At 46.5% G+C, this 23,722-nt stretch overlaps 3 protein-coding genes and 3 long non-coding RNA genes across 20 annotated transcripts in view; 2 read left to right on the forward strand and 4 right to left on the reverse strand.

Moving 5' to 3' along the window:
* Positions 1 to 18,112, forward strand: part of spri (sprint) — a 57,856-nt gene extending 39,744 nt beyond the window's left edge. For 10 of the 13 annotated variants that reach the window (XM_069051098.1, XM_069051106.1, XM_069051102.1 and 7 more), the window contains 9 exons: positions 14,043 to 14,239; positions 14,293 to 15,747; positions 15,798 to 15,941; positions 15,993 to 16,312; positions 16,372 to 16,462; positions 16,516 to 16,985; positions 17,035 to 17,166; positions 17,216 to 17,705; positions 17,763 to 18,112. In XM_069051098.1, coding sequence (XP_068907199.1) covers positions 14,043 to 14,239; positions 14,293 to 15,747; positions 15,798 to 15,941; positions 15,993 to 16,312; positions 16,372 to 16,462; positions 16,516 to 16,985; positions 17,035 to 17,166; positions 17,216 to 17,705; positions 17,763 to 17,887 — 3,424 coding nt within the window. In that variant the 3' untranslated portion in view covers positions 17,888 to 18,112. Of the gene's footprint in view, positions 1 to 3,233; positions 4,675 to 14,042; positions 14,240 to 14,292; positions 15,748 to 15,797; positions 15,942 to 15,992; positions 16,313 to 16,371; positions 16,463 to 16,515; positions 16,986 to 17,034; positions 17,167 to 17,215; positions 17,706 to 17,762 lie in introns of those variants that run through there. The other 3 variants (XM_069051095.1, XM_069051096.1, XM_069051097.1) reach the window with 3 other exon arrangements.
* Positions 378 to 14,044, reverse strand: LOC138133267 (uncharacterized). Of its 3 annotated transcripts, none has more exons than XR_011160300.1 (3): positions 13,904 to 14,044; positions 13,654 to 13,809; positions 378 to 1,663 (listed from the first exon to the last, which is right to left on the reverse strand). It is a non-coding gene; the product is annotated as an uncharacterized lncRNA (long non-coding RNA). The 3 variants fall into 3 exon arrangements; XR_011160302.1 differs by having other exon boundaries at positions 378 to 1,280; positions 1,490 to 1,663; positions 13,654 to 14,044; XR_011160301.1 differs by having other exon boundaries at positions 378 to 1,280; positions 1,339 to 1,663; positions 13,654 to 14,044.
* Positions 5,349 to 6,589, reverse strand: LOC138133263 (uncharacterized). Its single transcript, XR_011160295.1, has 2 exons — positions 6,452 to 6,589; positions 5,349 to 6,402 (listed from the first exon to the last, which is right to left on the reverse strand). It is a non-coding gene; the product is annotated as an uncharacterized lncRNA (long non-coding RNA).
* On the forward strand, positions 10,229 to 10,740 carry LOC138133264 (uncharacterized). The gene is made up of 2 exons (XR_011160296.1): positions 10,229 to 10,360; positions 10,411 to 10,740. It is a non-coding gene; the product is annotated as an uncharacterized lncRNA (long non-coding RNA).
* A 430-nt stretch (positions 18,113 to 18,542) lies between the features above and the next one.
* Positions 18,543 to 20,775, reverse strand: LOC138133258 (tudor domain-containing protein 3-like). Its single transcript, XM_069051117.1, has 7 exons — positions 20,585 to 20,775; positions 20,450 to 20,534; positions 20,333 to 20,398; positions 19,964 to 20,282; positions 19,125 to 19,909; positions 18,713 to 18,851; positions 18,543 to 18,663 (listed from the first exon to the last, which is right to left on the reverse strand). The coding sequence occupies exons 1-7, from the start codon at positions 20,611 to 20,613 to the stop codon at positions 18,617 to 18,619; spliced, it is 1,470 nt and encodes a 489-aa protein (XP_068907218.1). The 5' UTR covers positions 20,614 to 20,775; the 3' UTR covers positions 18,543 to 18,616.
* A 58-nt stretch (positions 20,776 to 20,833) lies between these two features.
* Positions 20,834 to 23,587, reverse strand: LOC138133256 (nose resistant to fluoxetine protein 6-like). The gene is made up of 12 exons (XM_069051114.1): positions 23,289 to 23,587; positions 23,049 to 23,242; positions 22,788 to 22,999; positions 22,661 to 22,737; positions 22,418 to 22,611; positions 22,210 to 22,370; positions 21,991 to 22,159; positions 21,748 to 21,932; positions 21,575 to 21,701; positions 21,185 to 21,511; positions 21,024 to 21,132; positions 20,834 to 20,976 (listed from the first exon to the last, which is right to left on the reverse strand). The coding sequence occupies exons 1-12, from the start codon at positions 23,482 to 23,484 to the stop codon at positions 20,870 to 20,872; spliced, it is 2,058 nt and encodes a 685-aa protein (XP_068907215.1). The 5' UTR covers positions 23,485 to 23,587; the 3' UTR covers positions 20,834 to 20,869.
* Positions 23,588 to 23,722: the final 135 nt, after the last annotated feature.

A 23,722-nucleotide genomic window follows, 5' to 3' on the forward strand; every position in this document is an offset into this window, starting at 1 on the left:
TCCGCATGTTTAATAATAGTAATGATGATCAGAACACGTCCAGGAGGAAGAGGAAACCGAGAAATTTGTACGAACAGATCAAAAGCCTCGGTCTTGAATGTGGACAAAATAAGAATGGTAAAAGATGGAGCTCGCCAAGCGGTGACGTCTCGTCGCACCGAACCAGAGATGACATTTTGTATTGTTAAGTAATTAACATTACATAAGCATCGTTGATAAGGAAGAAGAAATTGCACGATTAATCGAGGAAGTAGATATAAATTCTTTGTTCAAACATACTCCAAGGTCTTGCAGTTTCACAACGACGAAAAAACACAAATTATCTGTTGTGTACGAGGAGGCATTCATAAGTTCTTGTTGACAAAAACTATACTGTATTCAGAAGGAATTTTTATTTATTAGGCATAACTCGCTGTATAACTTTACACATTTATCTTGATCATAATAATAAAGTAATCCTTCCACGACTCTTATTACCTTGTCATCTGAAAAACTTCTTGGTTTTACTTCCAAAGCTTCCAAAATAGGTGACAACTCGTGGGTATCAAATCTGGTGAATATGGGGGACGGTCGATCAGTCCGAACCCTAATGAAGCTCTCGAGTCAATACCGTGATGTTTCTCCATGATTTTTTCACGAATCTTTGAGTTTTTAATGAAGAATAGCATAACAGTTTTGTCACACTTTTACTTTATTCTAAGTAATCTGTCGGAATGCTTTCGTTTTTGTCCCAAAACACGATTTCCTGAACACGAAGCTCTTTGGGCGATGTGAACCAAAGTGTTTCCATTCATGCGACTATTCTTTTATTTCTGGGTCGCAATGGCGAACCCACGTTTCGTCCATAGTTACGATGCAATCAATATATTGGGTGATTCCAAATGATTGTGGCCAAGTATGGCAACTATGTACGAAAATTTATGTGGCAACTGTATTAATGGGGTACAGTTAATATTTGTATGACATTTTATAAGCGTGCATTTGATTTTTTTAATTCCATTGCACATTGATTTGAAAACTTTCAAAATTGCACGCCTATGAACTGTCAAAGAAATCTCAACTCAACCCTACCCATACAGTTGCCACATAAATTTTCGTACATAGTTGCCATACTTGGCCACAATCATTTTGAATCACCCAATATGTATTATGTAGTGGGTACATATTTGCGGATGATTCTACACTTCGTCGTACGTTTCGCTGTTTGGTGTTCCTCAAGGCTGCAGTCTCGGCCCCCTATTTTTCACCCTTTGTAAATAACATCGTCCCTCGATGAAAGTCTGAAAAATTATCATCGCTCCAAATAATTTTCCTTTTCTCTTATTAGTTAGTTCTTACATTTTTCATTTGCCATTATTATTGGATTTGTTGAGTGATTTAGAAATGATAACGATTAATTAGAAATTTATGCAAGATGCAATCACACAAACAATTTGAAAGCACTCTCCGCTTAATTGCCAGATTTTTTCAAGGATACTTCGCAACTCACCGGAGCTTATCGATGTTAGCGTTCCACTTGCTCACGAGTTCACCTGATCTTCTTTCTTCCCTCTCTTGTTCCTCATCGCCCCGAGACGACCGGTCCAACAAAATGTTCGCGTTTTCTTCCTCGGCCGATGGAGTTTCCTCCGGTCGCGCGTTACTCTCACCCGGACCACGTGACCTGTAAATACTCGGGTCAAATTATAATGAATCGGTCCGCGTTTTGACCGAACGAAGAGTCGCTCGCCTTCCCGAACGATTAATTTTAATTCGTGACGAGGACATTCCATTCGCGACCCGTTCGACGTCTGCTCATGTGAAAATATGATTTTTATGGTGGCGGTGATGCAACCGAAAGTAAACATTTGCAAGATGGCGAAGTGACAGCCGATTTTCGTCGGCGTCGATCGACGACCTGTGGAAACACCGAACAACTTTCACTATTATTCACACTCGATAAAGCAGGATTCCGTATTCTAAATGAAAAAGCGGAGATTGTGAATTACTCGGGAAAATTGCGTTAGAGCTGTGTGTGTTGTGTGTGCTCGCCCGGAGCGGTGCGATTATGTGGGAGCTGTTTAATTTTTTTTTACGGCAACAACATCAAACGAGTCGGTTGGATGTTATTAATTCGGTATTTTCTTGCGGGATTTTGCCCTTAAGAAAAGGCTCCGGATAAAGTATAGGATCTGCCGCGGACGCGGTGACGCCCACCTTGAGTTATTGAAAGTTGGCGCTAAGGCCGACAACGCTGCAGGATTTACGCAGGAACAGTCACTCTCTTTATGTAACATTTTTTTTTACACACATCCATTCGTTCTTTCTCTTTCCCACCAAAATAAATTACATCGCGCTGATAATAATCAACTTGTGATTGGACGTTTATGAGACGTTAAAATAAGTGGATTAGCCTGCACATAACTGTCTCAGCTTGAACGCTTCCTGCTAGCGGATACGCCATTAACCTTTTGTTTTTAACGGCACCGCTGCCGGGGCCGATTTGATTTCCGGAAAAAATACTGCCCACATCTGTCCCAAAATCTTGAAAAAAAAAATCAAAATCGTAACCCTCCTGCAGCTTCGTGAAAAAGCGGCCACGCGTGGGGCCCGTGGGGCGTGGCGTTAGCTAACATCGTTCACATGTTGGCGCCGTCGACGCTTTTTCCAACTGATTATTTGTCCAATGGCCCCTCGCATAACATTTCAACGTGATACGACACTGTGTTCTCTCTAATTTTACATTTTAAACGCTCGTTGCGGCAGTACCTTTAGTACGAAATATAGAGCTCATCTGATTCTACAACGAGTAGGGGTTGGCACGTGTCCAACGTTTATGGATTTTAATATACAGGGTGTTATTGAAAGTTGTGGAGATATTTTAACCACAAGCTACTGGTTTCATGTAGAACTCGGAAAAAATATCTCAAAAATGACATTTATTTTTTGAGCTTCAATTTTTTTTAATTGCTTTTAGTCTTCTACGTTGTCAAACAACCTCGCAGGTAAAATTTCAGCAAATTTAAAAAATACACCCTGTATATCATATTTTATAAAACGTACACCAATGCACCAATGCGGTTTCCTTGTTTTAAAGCATATTTCCTATAGGTTACTTCGCATTGGCGTACATTTTATAAAACATGATATACAGGGTGTATTTTTAAAATGTGCCGAAATTTTACCTACGAGGTTGTTTGACAACGACTAAAAGCAATTAAAAAAAAAATGTAGAATTGTTTACATATTTTTTCCGAGTTCTACATGAACCCAGTAGCTCGTGATTAAAATATCTGTAAAACTTTCAACTGTATTGTGCCATCACTTCAAATGTTCATTTACTGGATTGAAAGACGAGCGAGCCTCACAAATATTAATTACATTCTCTCTCTGTCGCCTCCGAGCGTCTCGCATGAACGTCAAATTTATGGTTGACAGATCTTCTTGATACTCGACAGTTGTCCACGTGACAGATGCGTCGCTAAAAATTCGAGTCGCGCACGAACTTTTCGGATGACCCTCGTACGGTGAAACCGCGCGGTGAGACCTTAAAATTCCTTTCTGAACCAACCTTAATGACGATTTTAATTGGAGGAAGATTCGGAAAGTTTCTCGCCGCCATAGAATTTTTACAAAAGAGACTGAAGCGAGGCTTTAATTATTCTACTTTTGCGTGGAGGATGCTCGAGATAAAATTCTTGATCGTTAATTGGACAATTTCACTTCAATTCAAGTTACTGCCGCCGTAACTTTTTATTAGATTGTTATTCTCGTATCCGATTTATCCCCATCAGGAGTCTTTTTTCCGTCGTTTACTTCCAGCGTTAAATACCGGAGCGTCAGTGCACGACAACAACAAAAAATCTTATCGACTGCGATTCCAACTGTCTGTGTTTTCGATAGCGATAGGTAATCGGACATGGTGGGACCAGTGGCGTGCAGAGCGAGGACGTCGACTAATTAATTTTACGTGCACATTCTCAGTTAATATCAAAGTTTGAACTGTTGCATTAACGGCAAAGTTTATTAATCTGTTTGGCGGGGCTGGTGTAATTAGAGCGGCACCACCACCACCAGTGCCTTCCCAGTTAATAAAACGATAGAGTGTTACGTCACGTCGAAGTTATCCACGACAATAATTCCAACTGGTGCAGCTCAACAGTCGATAGTTAATAATCGGTCCCGCATCGAGTAATTTTCCATAAGGAAAAAAGATGGTTCTCGTGCCCTCGTCTAGTAGCTTATCGATGTTTCGCAGCCATCCATCACACCCTCTCTCGCATCTTATCTGGCCATCAACAGCTTGCACACTTACAACAAATGATAGCCGAGCTTTTATCAAACGTCAATAATCCTCCGGTTCCTTCCACCCCGTGCCCCTTTAATCTCTTCCGTTTAGCGGTCGGCGTGTCGCACATGAGCCACCCTTTGTGACGCAGGGACGACGCGAGTGACGTGAGAGGACGTGGTGATCCAGTGCCATGTAGTGATGCTGCCCGAGACGCTACTCGACAACGGCCTGCGGAGTCCCAACAACAACACGGGACTCCCGCGGACCAGGGGCAGTCTCTGCTTGAGTCCCGTCACCGGGAGCACGATCGTCGACAACAAGCGGAGGAGTTGGTGCGGAACTCCCTCGCCTCAGACGCACTTCGCGTCGAGGAGGTACGGCGAGTTGGGACACTTCAAACCACGGTAAGATGGATGTTGCGGCGGAGTCCCAAGGAAGGACGTTTCACCTGATTTTCGAGTTGGCAGACGTGCGCGGCCTTGGCCCGAAATTCCAACAGGATCGACACGGTGATGCTTCAAATAGAAGAAAAATGCGAGGCGATGTCGAAATCGAATTCTTGGTGAACCGTGCCAGAGAGGCGACTCGCACAATTTACGCTCGTGCGAAAGACGAACAACACTTGTGCTTTGATGCACTGTACAACATAGTTGTTTTTTGTTTTGTTGTTTGTGGAAAATACTTTTGTTGTTGCTTTGCCAGAGCGACAACTACAACCATTTATTTACGTTTCGGCGGTTTCGACACGTCTACCAACCACGCAATGCGTTTTATCGCCGAGTACGTTCGATAAAGCGTTTTATTTATTTTTTATTGTCGTTTTATCACAAAAGTGATGGTCGCAAAACCGGCCAAAAACAAACGAACTTTTTGGAATTGTCGGAAGCAGTGTGACCAAAAGTTGGCCAGTGACAGCTCCGGGCTCTCAGGGGGTTTTCGGGGCATAGGGCGTGGGTTCGGATTATAAAAAAATGGGCGCCAGGCAGCTATTGTCTTGAGCTGGTTGTTAAGCTTGTCCAGCTGCCGGGACAAGTGCTCAGTTTCTCGGATGCTTCGGAGTCAATACGAAAGAACTTAATTCCTTGCGAATTAAATAATTAGTTTATTCAATTTTTGTCCAACAGTCCAGGAAATTCGAAATGCTTACTTAAGTGTGCACTGGTCCGTGGAATTGGCAACGTTACTCTACGTAATTTTGTTAATTGAAATTTCGAACCAGTTCACATTAATGATCTTATTCAATACCTTATTCTGGTCTTATCAAGAAAGCTTTCCTTTACAGGTGACCTTGTAACTTATTTGTGAATAAACTTAAAATTAATACAACTCCGATGAAAAAAAGGACGAAAGGAAAATCTGTTGCATGCGTGAAACAAGAATGAAGCGCAGTCTTCTGCTTTCATAAATTTACAACGTAAATTTAACATCGATTCTATAATTGAAAAAATTGCAAATTTACTGGAAGTAGAAGAACTGCTACTAATAATTGAAATGTGAAATTTGAAAACTTGGGCTTCGTGAAGTCTTTCTAAAAATTTGAAATTATTGAAATGCGAGATTTTTACAAATTGAAACGGTTCTAAATATTGAGAAGCGGGATATTTGAGGCGTTCTTTGATTTTTCGCAAATCCGCAATTAAATTGTGCGACTTATCTTACGCCGGTAACGTGGTGTGACCTTGACGATTTTCTTTAGTCCTTGGTGAAACGGTACGTGGTCCGATGACCTTAATGGACGGTTTGCGGTCTGGCGACGACCACTCTGACGAACGATGTGGCGACGATCACCCCATATAACGATAGTCCTGGTGAACAATCACCCTAAAAGCGACGCGGCGACGAATGACCCTAAAGAACAACGTTCCTGGTCCGAACTATCGCCCCAAATAACGATGACTGGTCCGGCTGACCCTAAAGAACAACGTTCCTGGTCCGAACTATCGCCCCAAATAACGATGACTGGTCCGGCTGACCCTAAAGAACAACCCCTAACGAATTGTCGTTAGTGTTGCGAAACTCAATCGATTCGGTAATTACCTTTCCGCTGAAAGGGGTTGCTTCTCGATAATTCGAAGGAGGACTTTCCGGTTCTCCTTCGCGGTACGGTAACGGTAATCTGGCTCGAACTACCCCTAACGGACGAAAATTAGTGAAGTGAATTCGCTAATGAAGGATAATTACCTCTATCTCGCTAGATGACGAGGGGTTTCTCGACCACGGCAAAACGGTAAACGGTAAAACGGTAAATCTTCGGGCTCCTCGACGGCCCCGAAGGCTGGCAGCGCCGGACGATAAGCGCCATGGCGTTCGGCAATCCACCCACAGGGATGATTGCGGATCCCGAACGCCACGCACGTGATTCGCAGCTCGCGACTTGCGGCACCTGCCGCCCGCTCGGCGGTCGCCGACCGAGTCCTCTTTAATTTCCGCTCGCGATCGGTTTTTTTTTTGGCTACCCCCTGCTCTAGGAGATCAACCCGAAAGATCTGGACCTTATTCCGTTGGGCGATAAGGCGTCCCGGTTATTGTACTGACCGCGCATCTTGATGACAACTTCCGGCGATCCTACACTTGCGCGCTAAATGACAGATGGTCGAACATGGCGCCGGTTTGTTTACGTTGGACGTCACCGATCCGAAAATTCAGATGTTGAAGCGGTAATGTGTCGGTGAGTCCACGCGTAATTCACGAGAGATGTTGCTTCCAGAATTCGATCCCAAAAACGATATCCGCAGATGATCCCGATGCGCTTGGGGCCCGCCGAGATACTACTACGCTGGCGACACCAGGCGCGGCATCACAGCGTGATCCTGACGTGTCCCCACAAAACGGACCACCTGCGAACGACGGTACGAAACTGGAAGAACGACGATACGGCTGGCACCCAGACTCTACAAAATGGACTGTAAATGAAACGCGACAGGAAAAAACGAAAACCGAAAGTGAAACTGAAAGCAAAACTGAAAGCAAAACTGAAAGTGAAACGATAAACAAAAAATGAACCCTGACCCGATAAACTGAAAATGAATTGATTGACGGCACAAACAAACTGAATTATTTCGAAATGAGCGTCCCGAAAAAGGTTACGGCAGGGTGGGCGCGTCGCGACGTCATATGCCGTGCGTTGTGTTGCTTGTTCCTGATCTTCGAACAGCGATCTTATTGTCCCGCGAGCATAAGTAGGACCTCTTGGCCTCCTACCCCGGCCAAAACGAATAGTGGCACTTTGACCTGCTACACTACCCCCCTCCTCAAAAAGAAAAAAGAAAAGGTAACGCGGTTGCCTTTTTCTTTTTACACAAAACGAAGATGAAGTCTTCTCAAAAACGTCAAAATTTGTTCAATGGAAAAGTTTTGATTCCGCCACAAAATGGCTAGTTGATATCTGCGCGTATCAAACGATTGAAAACTGAATCTCAATGTCAATTAGTACTTGAGTACTGCGGTATGATGTAAGTCGAATTCGGGATATGTCATAAATGGGGTTTTTCAAATAAACTTTTCCTGAACAAACTCCACGGTAAAATTTTTGGTCTCGATCATTTCAAAAAATTCGACGAAAAAAAATGCAACGCAATTTTCGCTGCAGCGCTCGAAAACGGAAAGTGAAAATGCGACGAAGCGTTTTCCACGATTCCACGGAACGTCATCCGCAAAAAAATCGCTCATAGAGACACTTGGAGGTCTTCGAGTGTCTGACCTTGACATTGGCGAAATGTCCACCGTTTCTCCGATTGTGCGACAAGGATGGAACTCAAACAAACATGTCACCCGAAAAAGTGTTTCGCAGCGCGATAACGTTCTCAAAAAATTTCTTATCTGTGAAGACACGAGATAAGACTGAATACAATCCGCTAATTTTCTCTGCAAAATTCCTGCTTCTCTTACACGGTAAAAAAATTGAAAACTGAAATTTCTCTGAAACCCAAACCCAAAGCTCCGATTGTTGAACAATGAAAAATCTGTGATCTTGCCAAATCTGTAGTTGAGTCACAAACACGATAAACAAAGCTGAATGAGCCAAACTGACCAAATTTGCGGAATTCAAACGAGGAAGCAAAATCGTCAAAATTTGTGACTGCTACAAAGTTGACAAATCACACCCCTAACAAATCGCGTCAAAATTTGTGGCGGCTCGATTGACTTGACAGGCCCTCGAAAATCCAAGCGTCAAAATTTGTGGCTGTCAAATGCAAGCGAGCCCTCGAGGCCCAAATTGGTTTACAAATTTCGCGAAAATGAAGATGAGCGATAAACGAAAATTTGTGGTTGCTCCAAAAAGTCGGGAAATCGAGCCCCACGTTGTGGGCGTCAATATTTGTGTGACCAAAAGTTGGCCAGTGACAGCTCCGGGCTCTCAGGGGGTTTTCGGGGCATAGGGCGTGGGTTCGGATTATAAAAAAATGGGCGCCAGGCAGCTATTGTCTTGAGCTGGTTGTTAAGCTTGTCCAGCTGCCGGGACAAGTGCTCAGTTTCTCGGATGCTTCGGAGTCAATACGAAAGAACTTAATTCCTTGCGAATTAAATAATTAGTTTATTCAATTTTTGTCCAACAGTCCAGGAAATTCGAAATGCTTACTTAAGTGTGCACTGGTCCGTGGAATTGGCAACGTTACTCTACGTAATTTTGTTAATTGAAATTTCGAACCAGTTCACATTAATGATCTTATTCAATACCTTATTCTGGTCTTATCAAGAAAGCTTTCCTTTACAGGTGACCTTGTAACTTATTTGTGAATAAACTTAAAATTAATACAACTCCGATGAAAAAAAGGACGAAAGGAAAATCTGTTGCATGCGTGAAACAAGAATGAAGCGCAGTCTTCTGCTTTCATAAATTTACAACGTAAATTTAACATCGATTCTATAATTGAAAAAATTGCAAATTTACTGGAAGTAGAAGAACTGCTACTAATAATTGAAATGTGAAATTTGAAAACTTGGGCTTCGTGAAGTCTTTCTAAAAATTTGAAATTATTGAAATGCGAGATTTTTACAAATTGAAACGGTTCTAAATATTGAGAAGCGGGATATTTGAGGCGTTCTTTGATTTTTCGCAAATCCGCAATTAAATTGTGCGACTTATCTTACGCCGGTAACGTGGTGTGACCTTGACGATTTTCTTTAGTCCTTGGTGAAACGGTACGTGGTCCGATGACCTTAATGGACGGTTTGCGGTCTGGCGACGACCACTCTGACGAACGATGTGGCGACGATCACCCCATATAACGATAGTCCTGGTGAACAATCACCCTAAAAGCGACGCGGCGACGAATGACCCTAAAGAACAACGTTCCTGGTCCGAACTATCGCCCCAAATAACGATGACTGGTCCGGCTGACCCTAAAGAACAACGTTCCTGGTCCGAACTATCGCCCCAAATAACGATGACTGGTCCGGCTGACCCTAAAGAACAACCCCTAACGAATTGTCGTTAGTGTTGCGAAACTCAATCGATTCGGTAATTACCTTTCCGCTGAAAGGGGTTGCTTCTCGATAATTCGAAGGAGGACTTTCCGGTTCTCCTTCGCGGTACGGTAACGGTAATCTGGCTCGAACTACCCCTAACGGACGAAAATTAGTGAAGTGAATTCGCTAATGAAGGATAATTACCTCTATCTCGCTAGATGACGAGGGGTTTCTCGACCACGGCAAAACGGTAAACGGTAAAACGGTAAATCTTCGGGCTCCTCGACGGCCCCGAAGGCTGGCAGCGCCGGACGATAAGCGCCATGGCGTTCGGCAATCCACCCACAGGGATGATTGCGGATCCCGAACGCCACGCACGTGATTCGCAGCTCGCGACTTGCGGCACCTGCCGCCCGCTCGGCGGTCGCCGACCGAGTCCTCTTTAATTTCCGCTCGCGATCGGTTTTTTTTTTTGGCTACCCCCTGCTCTAGGAGATCAACCCGAAAGATCTGGACCTTATTCCGTTGGGCGATAAGGCGTCCCGGTTATTGTACTGACCGCGCATCTTGATGACAACTTCCGGCGATCCTACACTTGCGCGCTAAATGACAGATGGTCGAACATGGCGCCGGTTTGTTTACGTTGGACGTCACCGATCCGAAAATTCAGATGTTGAAGCGGTAATGTGTCGGTGAGTCCACGCGTAATTCACGAGAGATGTTGCTTCCAGAATTCGATCCCAAAAACGATATCCGCAGATGATCCCGATGCGCTTGGGGCCCGCCGAGATACTACTACGCTGGCGACACCAGGCGCGGCATCACAGCGTGATCCTGACGTGTCCCCACAAAACGGACCACCTGCGAACGACGGTACGAAACTGGAAGAACGACGATACGGCTGGCACCCAGACTCTACAAAATGGACTGTAAATGAAACGCGACAGGAAAAAACGAAAACCGAAAGTGAAACTGAAAGCAAAACTGAAAGCAAAACTGAAAGTGAAACGATAAACAAAAAATGAACCCTGACCCGATAAACTGAAAATGAATTGATTGACGGCACAAACAAACTGAATTATTTCGAAATGAGCGTCCCGAAAAAGGTTACGGCAGGGTGGGCGCGTCGCGACGTCATATGCCGTGCGTTGTGTTGCTTGTTCCTGATCTTCGAACAGCGATCTTATTGTCCCGCGAGCATAAGTAGGACCTCTTGGCCTCCTACCCCGGCCAAAACGAATAGTGGCACTTTGACCTGCTACACCGGATACAACTCGATTACAAATTATGAATAAATTCGAGGGGGTCGAGGGTGCGTTTACCCCAATTACGAACAACTTCCTGATAAGTTGTATGTTTTTGATGGCGTAATTGGAACAGCGTACCCCAAAACAAAATAAACATTGATTTTCTTATCGCGTTCACGACCGTAATGGACTAATAAAAGGTCTCCCTGTCCCACCATATCCTCGCTTATCTTAATAACACAATTACCAGAGGCGAAACTGCATTATTATAGACAAAATTACATCGTCAGCCGCGTAATTAATAATAATTAAAGAGCGATCGACAGAAACGGTGTCGTTCTTAGAATCGGCGTGGCCAGGCGCTTTTTTTCTAGATCGCAGTGTGGCAAGCCGATACAAAACGAAGATTAATTTTATCGGTTCGCTCCTTTCTACACCTTAAATGGATAAGAGTTGCAAAACGAGTAACGACGGAAAATTTTGACACGATATTGGGGCACGCCGGTGCTCTGCTTGTCGATCAAATTGTGTTCCAACACAATTTTGCTCCATCTGCTGAAAGCTTTAACGCTTTGCATAAAATGTTTAAACAATTTCTTCGATATTTCCTCTTTAATTTTATTTTATTTTTTAATCTTTTCGTTGTACTTTTAAAATTAACGCAAATCACGTTTCTCGCGTCTAAACGGTGATGGCTGTCAGTAATTTTTTGTGCTTCGCAAAAAGGTTCCGCACACTTTTTCTCCGTCTGCCGTAGTTTTCGATGCGGAGGCGAAAAAAATCCTTCGGTGCGAACCGATTTGTACCAGTCACGAGTATTTTTTTTTGTGCTGAAAATTTTGTTTTGACCAGCCCCAACGGTCGATAATGCTTCACGGTAGAACCGCGAATTATGTTTCAAACTTTCCAAGTATCGACTCCCGTTCTGTTGATTTTGCCGGGGCGAATTGACATTTCACGTTGATTGTTCTGTTTGTCTCCTGCTTTCATTTACTAAACGAGCGCGCCTCGACAATCCAAACGAACGGCGAAATCAGACTGCACCCATAATTTATTTACACGTGTACACCCATACGTTTTTCCGTGTTTGTGTTTGACCAGAATCGACCACTTTATGAACCTTCCCCGGATTTTTAAATATTCATCCGGGAGCAGATGAGCCGGCCGACATCGGTAAATATTAATTCCGAGCGTGTCGGAAGAACTCGACCGGAGGTGATTCTCCTGAAACAGCGAAGCTTGAGTCCGTCAAAACGTTGCCGGTCGAGATTCGTTGCCCCTCTGGGACCCGCTCGCTTTGTCGAATTAATTTGCATCGATCACGGCGATCGAGTCGACGACACCTGTTGTGGGTGTTGAGTTTCTTGGCGGTGACCCGACCGAGGATAAGAGTCCGTCCCTCTTCCCCCTTTTCTCGCCCGGGGCGCACACAGTTCTTCCCATAATGCCGGATGATGCAGGGACAATGAAGCGCCACCCCAGCCTCCATGGCAACCCCCGATAAATCCACGGACCAGACTGAAAGAGACAGATTTGCATGCATTACTCCCCGTCTCGCTCCAGGGACGGACTCACCCGTTCACCTGGAGATGTCCGACGGTTTTTCGAAACGTCGCGACGTGATTCGAACGGACGAGGCGTGTTATGGCTCGTCACAAATGCCAGATCCGTTGCATCCAGCGTGATCGTACGCGAACGTTCGTTAACCGCACCGACAAACTCGATTGATTACGGATGGCAAAAATGCGGAAACGTAAACATTTTTTCTACGATTCGTGAAACCGGTGGGGGGAGGAGCGGCGGTGTCGTCTCGGGAGGCGGCCGTTTGGCTACGTTCCAAAGCTCTCTTGGTTTTTTCGCCGCGATGTAAACCGTCTACGACTGACACTTAACAAATAATAAACAACCGTCCCCGTCTTTTTATAAACTTTCCACGTTGACGTCGGGATCGCGACGGACGGGAACGCCGATGACCGATTTCCTGGATGGTTCTGGAACGCCGTGAAGTAATTAAAGCGACACAGCCGGCCGTAGCTGATACAATAAGAGCAAACTCTCACGCAAATAGACGCGGAATGTCAAACAAGACGAAAAAACATTCCGCCGCCGAGAAATAATAATTAAAATGTCGTTGGGTCGAAAGCGTTGCATAAGTGTTATTTTTGGGAGCGGGATTCTCTCGGCGCGCTCGACGAGAGAAAACGGCAAAAGTTTCGTTCACCCGGACCAATAAATTCATTATCTCGGCGCACCGCAATAAAAATAATTCGACGAATCGGGCTCGATTTCCATATCGTACCTTGTTTTTCCAAGCCAGGAGAGCGTTTTCGTTCCAAATAAATCACTTAATTTCCGGCTGTATGGCCCTCGAGGATTATTGGACATCCCGTTATACACATTTCTAAATTGCGTGTTTTACGAGTGGGTAAAAGCTTTGTTATGTTCGGACGGGGTCGCAAGGGTTGGCCCACATTCGTTTGCGACTTCTTTTCCGTTCGGGGCGACGATCGAAATGCTGGGGGCTGGGGGTGAGCGAGTTCATGATTTGGGTAAAGTGCGGGCGAAGCCTCTCGATCAAATTTCCTCTTTATTAATAAAAATCACGGAGATGGCGGGTGGAATGTTAAAAATTCGTCTAAAATTAGGTTCAGCGATCTGGAAAGCCCAAGTGGAGGCGTCTCGTAATAACGTCTCGGGCGGCGTAATAAACAGGGAAATGGATCTTACCGTTTTCTGCAAAGGTTCTTGGTTTTTGAGTTGTCGATATGGGGAGTCGTCGAGGTCGGGAAATCGACGAAAAGCCGAAAATTATGGAAATCAACCATTTGACATAACCTCAGTTTTTGGTTTTTTATTGCATACCAAATAACAAGTAAACAGTTCCTGTGAAACACGAATTATGGGTGTGGATATACAAAGGCGTCAGTATTTTCCAGGAAAACGAGTAAACGTGCATGAAAATTTAAATAATTCTAACCTGGGGTCGACGATTTGTTTGAAAATAAAGAAAAATAAGAAAATGGCTTCGTTTTACGATGCCAACTTGATTGAATCAACAAACTGAAAATATGAAAAATAAAAAATCCCTAGAATTTTGAATGTGTCATTTGTTACAGAAGCGATGCCTTCCTCGAACCGTACCTGCTGGGCGACCGTCAGAGCCCGATGGTGGGAGCGCCGTCCCCGTCGCCGCCTCCGTGTCGAAACGCCCGTAACTCGTCTCCCGCGCCGCCATCCCGATCGGCGTCCGGCGAGTCCCTCCTGTCATCCAACGGGGGTTCGGAGGGCGGCAGCGAGGACAGCGGAGAATCAGGTACCGCAAGTCTGGATACCGTCCCCGATGGCGTTTTCATGGCGTTTTTCAAGGTTACGGAGCCACCTGCGACATCGGTCTCACCGAACGCCTGATCAGGTCGCACCCCATCTGGTTCCTGCCCGGAATCCAGAGAGCCGGGGCGTTCCACTTGCTCCAAGGCAAAGAAGAAGGTTGTTTCGTGGTAAGACAGTCGTCGCAGAGCGACACCATGGCCCTCTCCGTGCGACTCCCCATCGACAAGGGACCCTACATCGAGCACTACCTCATCCAGTCCACCGAAGGACATTTGGGGCTCGAGACGAGCGAGAACCGCTTCGGCAGCATACCGGAACTGATCGCTCACTACGCCAACTGTTGCGACGAGCTTCCGGTGCAGCTGACCTTGCCGAAAGCGATAAGGGAGGCGAAGAGCAGACAGCAGTTGTCGTCGCTCGCCCTCCTCGGACAGGAGTTCTGGCGGTACAGCCCTCCGCCGTCGGCGGCGACGAGTCCCGACGCCGACCTGGTCCTCAACCTGAACCCGCTGATGACGACGTTCAAGACGGCGGAGCCTTCGACTCCCATTCCGAAGGAGAACAGCAGACCGGCGAGACCCAACACCTTGAACCTGATGAGTTTCATCGAACCCAACAAGGTCGAACTGTCGAAGCCGAAGAACGAGAGCGCGTCCAAGACGCCCCCGCCGCCTCCACCCAGGTGGTCCAAGCCGTCGACTCCCCAAAACAACTTCACGGTCACCACCACCGTCACGTTCAGCGTGAACGCGCAAGGCACCGACGAGCAGCAAGGGTCGGAGGTCGAGGTGGTCCGCTGCGACCCCAAGAGGATGTCGCCCGAGGGCCAGTGCAACTCGACGATATCGTCGAAGGGCAGCTCGAGGAGGGGCGGCCCCACCGACCAGGTTCTCTCGCCCAACGGGTCAATCCTCTCGCCCAATTCCGACCTGAACAGCCTCTTATCTCCCGATACGTTATCGCCTTTATCGGCGAGCAAAACATCGCGACACAGCAAACGCTCCAAACACAAGTTGTCCAAGCACTATCAAGAAAGCGACATCGTCGACTCGCCCACTTTCTACTACAGGAGCGGTCTGGGCGACAAGATCAGCGATTACGAAGACGTGTGGACCAACGAACCGACGACCAACAAGCCCAAGAGTCTGGCCTCGCCCGATCTGCTCCAGCACACCGCGAACGTGGTCTCGCTCAACAACAACGTGCTCAGTCCGGTGGAGTCGCACAGGAGCGACTGCAGCACCCCGGTGCAGAACTGCAAGAATCAGCTCCTCCAGTCGCCCCTCATCGAGGACATGGCGAGCCCCCACGCCCCCAAGCAGGGGAGTCCCTTCTACGCCGAACCGGCGGATTCCATCGCGAACCCGGTGCCGAGGAGGCCGCTCCCCCGGACGATGATTCCGATGCAGCAGCGCCACTCCAATCCGCCGGGTCTGCTGTCGCACTCGCCCCTGAGCCCGGGCCTGGAGCGGATAGACTCGGACTTCAACGGTGAGTCACTCGGACGACGTGACAACAAAACAACTTCGATTGATTTGCAGGGATGTCGTCTTCAGCGGACAACCTGAGCCCCAAGCAGAGACTCCCCGCGTTGCGCAAGCCCGAAGCGAAGCCGGTGCAGCCGCCGTCGATCAAAACCCGCGGCAACGACAGCTGGCAAGTGGACAACGGTTGGACCTTCCGAAGTGAGCCTGACAAAATCTCGATCGATGCGGTAGTTGCAGCGAAAATTTCAGGTAGCGAGTGCGACGTCACGATGGAGTCGAGCGACCCCGAGTACGACTCGGACTGGCCGGTCATCCCCACGCTGATGTCGTCGTCGCCGCAGCCGTACACGCCCGACCCCGAAGACAGGACGACAGTCCAGGACATGATCTCGAAGCGGTTCCCCGACATCCGCACCTCCGCAGAACTGACGATAGACGAGGAGCTGTGCAGGATGTCCGCCTACGACAACGTCGACGACCGGAGAGTCCCGAGGGCGCCGCCGTCGGAGATCAGCGAGCTCACCGAATTCTCCGACCCGTGGACGGAACTGAACCAGGGAGTCGCGGAGGTCTGTCCGTCGTCGTTTGTCATTTGTTTTGTTGTGATCATGTGATCGTTGTGTTGCAGACGGACGATTCCGTGTCGGAACGGATCGACCACGGTACAAAAGTGATGAACAGGTCGAAGAGCTTCAAGGACAGACTGGATCCGCTACTTTGTGAGTGGTAGGTCGGGTGTCGCGCGGTCACGTGCTAAGAGAGTCAGTTTCAGCCGCCCCACGTTTGCAAGCGTTGAGGAACAGAGAGCGGAGCGGACCGAAAGCCGTGGGGGCCGCCATCAGGACCTACGCCCTGGAGCTGGCCCAAGACAAGAACACCACGTTCGCTCAAAACATCGACAACTTCATCGCTTGCACCTGCGAGTCGAAAGAGACCAATCCGCAGATAATCATGAGGAACATGAGGCAGTTCATGTCGGGGATGAAGAACTACCTGGTGAAACACGGCGAGAAGGGGTTCTACAAGGAGATCGAGAGGGAGAGGAGCAAGCTGAAACCGACGGAGTTTCTCAATTTGGACGCCATCTTGGAAGGGGTGATGCACAAGTTGGTGGTGAAACCGCTGAAAGGACACTTGCAGAAGTTGTTCCTCGACCACTACACCAAAACCGGAGCCATCAGGTTGTTGGCGGACAACATCCAGTTCGCGGCGACGCGCCCCATCGCAGAGTTGGCCATCAAGGTGCGTCGATACCAATCTCTTCTCGCCGAAATTAATTTGCGAGTTTCAGCCGAAAATCACTCTGCCGTCGGACAGCTCCCTCGGCACGATCTCCCAGTACTTGCAGAGGCTCCAGACGGCGGACTCGCCCCTCGAGAAGCTGGAGTACCTCCTCGCGGCCATCGCCACCATCTTCAATTCGGTGAGTATCTCGTTGCGGGTGTGATCGGCGGTGTTAATCGAGGTTTCAGGTGAAGACCGGGCAGCTGACGGGGTCGGGGAAGGCGGCGCAGCTGGGGGCGGACGACTTCCTGCCGTTGTTCGTGTGGGTATTGGTCAGGACGAATTTCGTCGCGGCGGAAATCGAGGCCGAGTACATGTGGGGGCTGCTGCATCCGTCGCTGCTGTCGGGCGAAGGGGGCTACTACTTGACCACGTTGTCGTCGGCGGTCCACGTGCTCAAGAACTTCAAAGAGAGTTGCGTGGAGAACGTCAAGAGTAACAACGCGAAGAACGACGTAAGTGGGCGCGAGTCTGTGGTTTGTGCGAGTTGGACGAGCGTTCGGTTCCAGTCGGTGCTGAAAGTGGTGGTTCCCGACGAGCTGCACGGGTCGATCTTGACGAAGACGTTGCCGGCGAAACCGCACATGACCACGAAGGACGTCTGCAATATCATCGCGCACAAGGCTAGGATAACGAATCCGCAGGATTACGCTCTCTATCGAGTCACGGACGGGGAAGGTGACTGACTCAACCGCGTTTGGGAGATTTTGAGGTTATGTTTGGCGTCTGTTTCAGAAACTTTACTGTTGGATAACGAATGTCCCCAGGACTTCATCAGCGGGAGCAAACACACTATGCTAGCTTACAAAAGGACTGACGCTAAAATCGCTTGGCCAAATCAAGACAAACTGAATCTCTAGTCATGTATTTAAACGTAAACCGTTTTATTACGAGTCTTCTGTACATACATATTTTTGTGTTTATATCAAAGTGTAACTTGTCAATTTATAACTTTTAATACACATGTTAATCTTTTATACAATGTAGCATAGCTGCATACTTGTTTTATTGTCTCAGTAACAAATTTTGTATCTAATTTATTCTTTTCAACTGTGCTGAATGATATCAATAAAAATATATTCTTACTCTATGGTTTGAAATTTGAATGCAGGCGACACGACGACCGATCCAGGGACGCGCACAACAAACACTGGCTTCTTCGACTGTTCTTCTGTCTGTTTTGTAACAAGTGAACGGTAAAGTTTTTTTTTGCCGGACCTCGAAGTTGAAAGAAAAACGACTCGAATTACATAAAACGTTTTAGAAAAAGAACGCTGCCAGAATCATCATCGTAAGTGCAACATTAACATCCCCGTGATCGTGAACTAAAATATTTACAAAATTGGTCGAACGCGTTACGTAATTTAATCAGAATTGAATCGAGAGGTGCTTTAATCTATTTCCCGGAGGTCCTATCGGATGACATCATGCAGCGCCAACGGCGAAATCACAAACTAGTCCACCTCCGCGCACGTCAGCCACCTACGAGAAACTTTTGGATTTTTTTACAAAATCTTAATCGAGAAATAATTTATTAGTAAAAAAACCAACAATAAATTATCGAGTTAATTAGTTTAATTGACTGACTACTACTGTCTCCTGTATGTCCGTGTGTTCCTTCTGAACTCCATTGGTCCTGAAAAGAACATGATTTTTTTGCCAATTCAAATAAACGCGTCAATTACCTGTATAATGTGATTTTTTATTTGCTTCGCTGCTAACTGGAAGACAATCAGTTTTTAGCACTTCCTCGATATTACCATATCCTTTGAACTTCACGACGCACGTCGTATCGGTTACGGCCGTAATGTTGGCGTTGTAGTACTGAAAATATCTGTGTCACAACACTTCTACAAGCACAAGTTTAAAAATAAGACAAAAACAATATCGGCCATTTTGATTAGAAAAACCGATGCACAGCCAACTACTGTGCCTGACTAGTTTAGTAGAGACAACTGTAGATGGCGTCCGTGTCGCTGTGTTTACACAATGAAATGTCAAAACTCAAAAATAACAATCGACACGAAAAAGTACGGAAAAACAGACAGACAGTGTTTTTGTCCCTCCGCTAAACAAAAAATTATGCAAACGTGAAACCTTTCCGTCTTCCCAATATTTGGCGACGCAATCGTCTCCGACTTTCCAGGTCGCCGAACTGTTGACACTTTCGGCGGCGTTGTTCTTCTTCTGGGGGCCCAAGTTCAAATGCTGCTTCAGACTCCTGCTCGCGAACTGCGAATTGAGCGACATCTTCCCGAAGCTGTTGCTCAATCCGTTGATCTCCGGATTTTTCTCCGGTTTATCTTTCTCGGCTTGTTTGTTCGGATAGGCGCCGCTCTTCCACCTGCTCGAGTTATTTTGATATTCAGAATTATTACCCGTAACTTTCGCATTTACGTAAGGATTATGATATCTATTGTTCTGGTAATTAGTCGGCGTGTTTCTCTGAACGTTATTATTTGGATGAGGTTTAAACGGTTCTTGCGAAACATCGTTTCCAAGATTTTCGTTCGGCGGAAGCTTATCTTCAAGGAAATCAAACAGAGAAACCTTTTCTAGCGGTTTTTGAAGTTTTTCTTCCATTTCTTTCCCGTTGCCGGTCTTCATTTTCATATTCCTCTTGTCCCTCACGGGAAACTCGTTTGATTTCTTAGCTCTAGGGTTAAAGGCGGGCTGGACGGGCTGCTTCGAACCGCCGCCAAACACTTTTTTCACCGCGCCGGACGCAGCTTCAGCGATTGCATCCTGCCTTTGCAGATCGAATTTCGAATTTTCTTTCGCTTCTTGACTCTTAGTCTCCAGCGATTTGAACTGCTTGTCTTGAACCTCCACCTGGATTTTACCCCCGAAATTGACCCAAGCGGGAGGACCGTCGCTTGAAGCTTTGACAAAAAAAAATCCAATCAAAAATACACTTATAAAGAGATTTTTTTTACCATTTTGTCTGCTCTGATGCTTCACGCTTTTGGCCAACTCCCACTTTTCGCAAAGCGCCGGAACTTGACCCCCTAACAGCGAACAGTTGCTCGAGTCCAAGAGTACATATCCAGAGCATATTTTAGCAGAGTGAATCAACAATTTCGAACCTGGGGGAGTTTTGTCCCGATTGAGTGACGGTATGGGGGCAGTTTCGACGGCTTGAATGTACGTATCACCATCTGTGAGCATCAGTTTTAACATGCGCGGCGCCGCTTGAGAATTCTCGTTGGCCTTAGGGGCAGAAACATTCCGGATTTTCTGGATTTGTAAAACAACCTACAACTTCTCCTCGTTAACAAGTTGTAACCACGAAAATGCACCATCACCTGAGAAATATTTGCTTTGTTTGCGTTTTTGGCCAAAACCGGGCTACCGATCTCCTTCAAATCGGACTAGAAAAACTGGGAAATTAAACTAAAACACGTATTTTTCCGGAGACTTACGTTAAGTGCATTTTTTAACAGCGTTGCTTTGTCGTTAACCGTGTTGTTTTCCGTAATAATATCTTGACCTTTTTGAGAGATACTCCTAAAAAATCCGTGCGAAACGATAGGAAGTCGAAACCTAACCTCACTTACCAAGTTTGTCCCAAAATATCTACAGCCATTAGTAATACTAGTTTTAACAAGGTTTAAGTAATTAGACACTTTCGCATGTTACGGGAGGGTTAAAGTTTTGATATATTTTTAGTAATTAACCAAAATAATATGATAAATTTGAATCCCACACCAAACTATCCTCATCTCTCTCACACTCTCTGACATTTGACACATGTCACATGTCAAATCAATGACGTCATATGGGGGGTAACAAGAAATAAAAGTCAATTTCAAAATCGTTAATTTATTTAATATTCTCAACCACTAGTTCGAACTAGTCGAGATGGTTGGTACGTCGCAAACCTTATTTTCCGCTCCTATTCCGTTTTTTACTCCATTTTCCAAAGACTTCTTGGGGTGTGATTTTTTTTCTGTAAATATTATGTCAACTCGTTTTTCGCCGTCACGACGAACTTACTTTGTCCGAATACAATTTTTTCTATGACCAGTACAGGTGACTCGAAAGCTAAGGTCCAAACGACCGCAGCCCCCAAACTAAAAGCATAATTCCCCCAAAAGCTGTGAAACTGGAACAAATGTACAATGAGAACGCGCCGGAGTCGCAAAATGTGCACTCACTCCGACCAGATTAGAGAAATGGATGGGAGTTCTCCCTTGACCGACGACCTCCCCTATCACGAGTAAATGCAAGAGATAGACGTTGTAATTCAAGCGGATCAAAACTGTGAAGACGTTACTCGACAGGAACGAGTTCACGACACCGCCATAACCGTTGACGCACAGCAAGATGACGACGCACAGAGCTCCGCTCCAACTTACTCTACTCAAAGAATTAAACAGAGCCCCTTCTAGTACGGTGTATTGATCGGCGTTGAAGGAGGAATGGGCGAAGACAATTCCTGTCAGCGCCAGCAGAGACAAAACCCACAAGAGCGCCACCATAGACTACATCATCGACGCGACCGTCAATTCAATTTATTAACTTTGATCAATAAGTAGAGCTTGTACCTTGCGTAACTCGAGTCGTTTGTTCTTCGTTTGGAATATGAAGTAGCCGCAGACCATACCCATGAGGTAAACGGTTCCTCTAACGTGAGTGGGGCTGTAGATATACGCGTACTGCGCCTCATCCTGGCTGTAACCATCGCGCGATTAAAAATACACAAACGATTTCGTCACACCTGAAAAATGTCGCTCCTAGTTGCTTCTTCCAAGATATTTCGAACACATAAGCGCAGTTCAAGACGACGAACACTCCGATCGCCCCAATCGTTTGTTTGGGCCACCTCAACAAAGGAAACAGTACCACGGGAGACAGGAAGTACATCTGAGTGTCCACCGCCAAGTACCAAGCTTGTCCCACGCACTTGAAAACAAAATTTAGACGCGGGTCAAGTTTGTACAAAAATGAATGAATGTCGTACTTGGTTGTGAGTATGGACGTAGTTTTGCAAGTAGGTCACAGTTGACCACCAGTTTTTCTCGCACGATTCCTGAAACGTCACGTACATTGCAGGCCAGAAGGGTCCGCTGCCCATGTGGGTGATTAAAGTGGCCGAGAGCAGCGCCACCATCGCCAAAGAGGGCGTCAATCTGTGGAGACAGCAGTCGAGAAGATACTCGAGATTTAGGAGTTTGTTCACCTCAAAATCCTGTGCAAGTAGAACATCGGCAGAGAGAATTTAACACCTTTGTCGTTGCTCTTCATAAATAGGTAGACCAGAAGCAGCCCGCTGATGGTAAAAAACGTGTCCACCGCCACCGAGGCCGCCATGATGATTGAGCTCAGAAGATGATCTTTCCACTGCAACGGCCAAATCAAGTTTCGTTTGGCTGTTTGGGGGACTTTACCCATATGATGTGAACCGCGTTGACTTCCGGAGTGAAAAACGCGAATTGGTAGCCGTGAGCGATGATGATCCACATCATGCTGATCACTCTCATCCCGTTGAGGCACCCCAAAGTAGACTCGGTCGTCTGCGTTGACAGCAATCTTTGAGTGTTGGTCAGTACCGAAAAGGCGACGAACAAGTTGGGACTTTTCTCTGGAAAAAAGCGATCATTACGGGGTCGCCACGGTCCGGCGAGTCGTACCCGCGAGACGCTGGTAGCAAAATACGTCGTAGAGGGTGCTGCAGACGACGATGACGGCGAAAGCGGAAAAAACGAATCTGGAACAGAGAAATTGTAACATCCGCGGGTCGCCTCGACTCGTACGGACATGGCGACGATCGCGGCGGCGCTGAAGGGTGGCTTCTCGCCCCCGTCGCAGTACTCTTCGGCGAAATGAAAATGAGCCGGAGACTGAAACTCTTCCTCGATGCTGTTCGACAAGTTTCGCAAGTCTTCTATGGTGCAACCTTTCGGGACGCAGACCCCGTAAGATTTCCGCAGCTCCATCAGAATGTCTCCCTCGACGACTTTATCGCCAGCCTGCAAAATACGACGTTTCATCGATACTTTGCGAAATGCAACCCTTCACATTCAGCGATGTCAGCAGCTTCGCGAAATCTTCTCCGTAGGTCGGGTGGGCTTGGAGCACAGCCGTGCAGTACTTGCCCTGAATCTTCAATCCGAACAGGTCTTCGTCGACCTCCAGACACTCGTCGTAATTTCCCACGTGCATGATGTTCCCCAACAGGATCCCGGCTTGGGGCTTCGCCGTCGCGTCCAACACTGCGCGAATCAATCAGAGACACATTTCTGGCGCCGATCTACTTACTTTTCAACGCCCATTCTTTCCGCGCGCCCAGACCCAACGCCAAAAGGTTGAGCTGGATTTTGCATTCGTGACTTATTGTTGCGTTTTCGACGTACTGAAAATATAAATTTGCGATGTCTGTTACATTATTGGCGACTTCACATTTGATTGAGGAAATTTGGAAAATTGTCAAGACGAGAAGCACGAGACGCAACATTTTGCGTGTAGATTGGTGCGCAAATTGTCGCAAAGACAACACAAAGACAACGAATTTATGCCCATTTGAATACAAGAGATTAAACTTGTAAGCAGAAGGACAGATATGAACGACTCTGAATGAAATCAAGATTTAGCGTTGTTGACAGAGATTACATTTGCCTAAGCCTGAGAAAATAATTGAGAAATTGTTTAAAAAACTGCGTAGTTGTGTTTGCACAAACAATATTGCTAAAACG

Source organism: Tenebrio molitor, chromosome 6 (assembly GCF_963966145.1).
Source record: "Tenebrio molitor chromosome 6, icTenMoli1.1, whole genome shotgun sequence".
NCBI classification, from domain to species: domain Eukaryota; kingdom Metazoa; phylum Arthropoda; class Insecta; order Coleoptera; family Tenebrionidae; genus Tenebrio; species Tenebrio molitor.